Here is a 1,272-nt window from a genome sequence, read left to right on the forward strand (position 1 = left end):
GCCAAAGACTTGCACGTTGATAGGTTAATTGGCCATGATAAATTGCCCTGAGTATAGGTCGGTGGTCGGGAAATATAGGGACAGTTGGGGATGTGGTAGGGGTATGGGATTAGTGTAGGATTAGTATAAATGGGTGGTTGATGGTCGGCACAGACTCGGTGGGCTGAAGGGCCTGTTTCAGTGCTGTATCTCTAAACTAAACTAAACTAAATAAGAACCATTGGGGACACAAAGAAGTGAAGTGAGAGCACCTGAGACTTGACAGCAGATTAACGAGGGTGGGGATTAGAACAGGTGTCTTCAAATATGATTCTGTGTTGGATTTCTCAGTCCGATTGGATTCTGCAGTTTGTTTTCTCGGCCGCTCCTGGAAACAGTTGGGTGACAGTTTGATCCGAGGTGAATTTGGTTTCCTCTCGGTGTGTGTTTGAGCGCCTGACAGCGCGCTGCACATTGTGGCTGCATCTGCCCGCGATTCTACACAAACCCAACATACAGGAGCTCCTACCCACAGTCCAAGGACAGTTTTTGTACAGGGGTGAGACTGCTTTCCATCACTGTGAGTCCCTGAGAGCGCAGTAATACACGGCAGAGTCAGTCAGCTGCAGCTCCGAGATTGTTAAACTGATGAATTTATTCCAGGTTTGGAGCTTCGCAACGAAACGGATTTTAGCAAAATCTGCTTTATCTTCACCACCGCTCGAGAATTTCCTCAGGATAAACTCGGGCTGTGTATCTGGGTGTTGTCGATACCAGTATAAATAATAGTCGCTCCATGTAGTATCATAGGTGCAGCTTAAAGTCACCGCGTCTCCTTCTGTCTTAACATTTGAGGACGGCGGCTGAGTGACAGAATTTCCATGACTCCGATCTGAAAAACAAGTTTAAACAGGAAAAGACCAGACTGACGACTGTTTAAACTTCAGATTTAAAGCATGTTTGTGAAATAAGAGAAAATATTAAAATGTGTTTAGTCCACAATTACCTGTCAGAAATGCCTCCCACACAACCCAGATGATGAGTAGCCGCATTGTCACTGTCCGCTCTGTAAAAGGGGAGTTGGATATTTGAAGACGCCCGTTCTTATCCCCACACTCAATAATCTGCTGTCGTGTCTCAGGATTCTCTTACCTCACTTCCTTGTGTCCCCAGTGGTGCTGTGAGAGCGGTAGGTGGGGAGCTGGTTGTCAGTGAATGGAAACACCCCGAGCTGGGCTCCAGTCACTGTCCTTATATGGGGAATGGTTCCGCTGTTAGAGCCGTGGGGCGGGG

General features: G+C 47.2%; 1 gene segment (V, D, J or C); it reads right to left on the reverse strand.

Annotated features, from left to right (window-relative positions):
- Positions 1 to 554: 554 nt before the first annotated feature.
- Positions 555 to 1,031, reverse strand: LOC137348577 (T cell receptor delta variable 1-like). The segment is given in 2 exon segments: positions 555 to 871; positions 986 to 1,031. Coding segments are annotated over 2 exon segments (363 nt in total).
- Between the last annotated feature and the right edge of the window lie 241 nt (positions 1,032 to 1,272).

The sequence above is a fragment of the Heterodontus francisci genome, chromosome 34 (genome assembly GCF_036365525.1).
Source record: "Heterodontus francisci isolate sHetFra1 chromosome 34, sHetFra1.hap1, whole genome shotgun sequence".
Lineage (NCBI taxonomy): Eukaryota > Metazoa > Chordata > Chondrichthyes > Heterodontiformes > Heterodontidae > Heterodontus > Heterodontus francisci.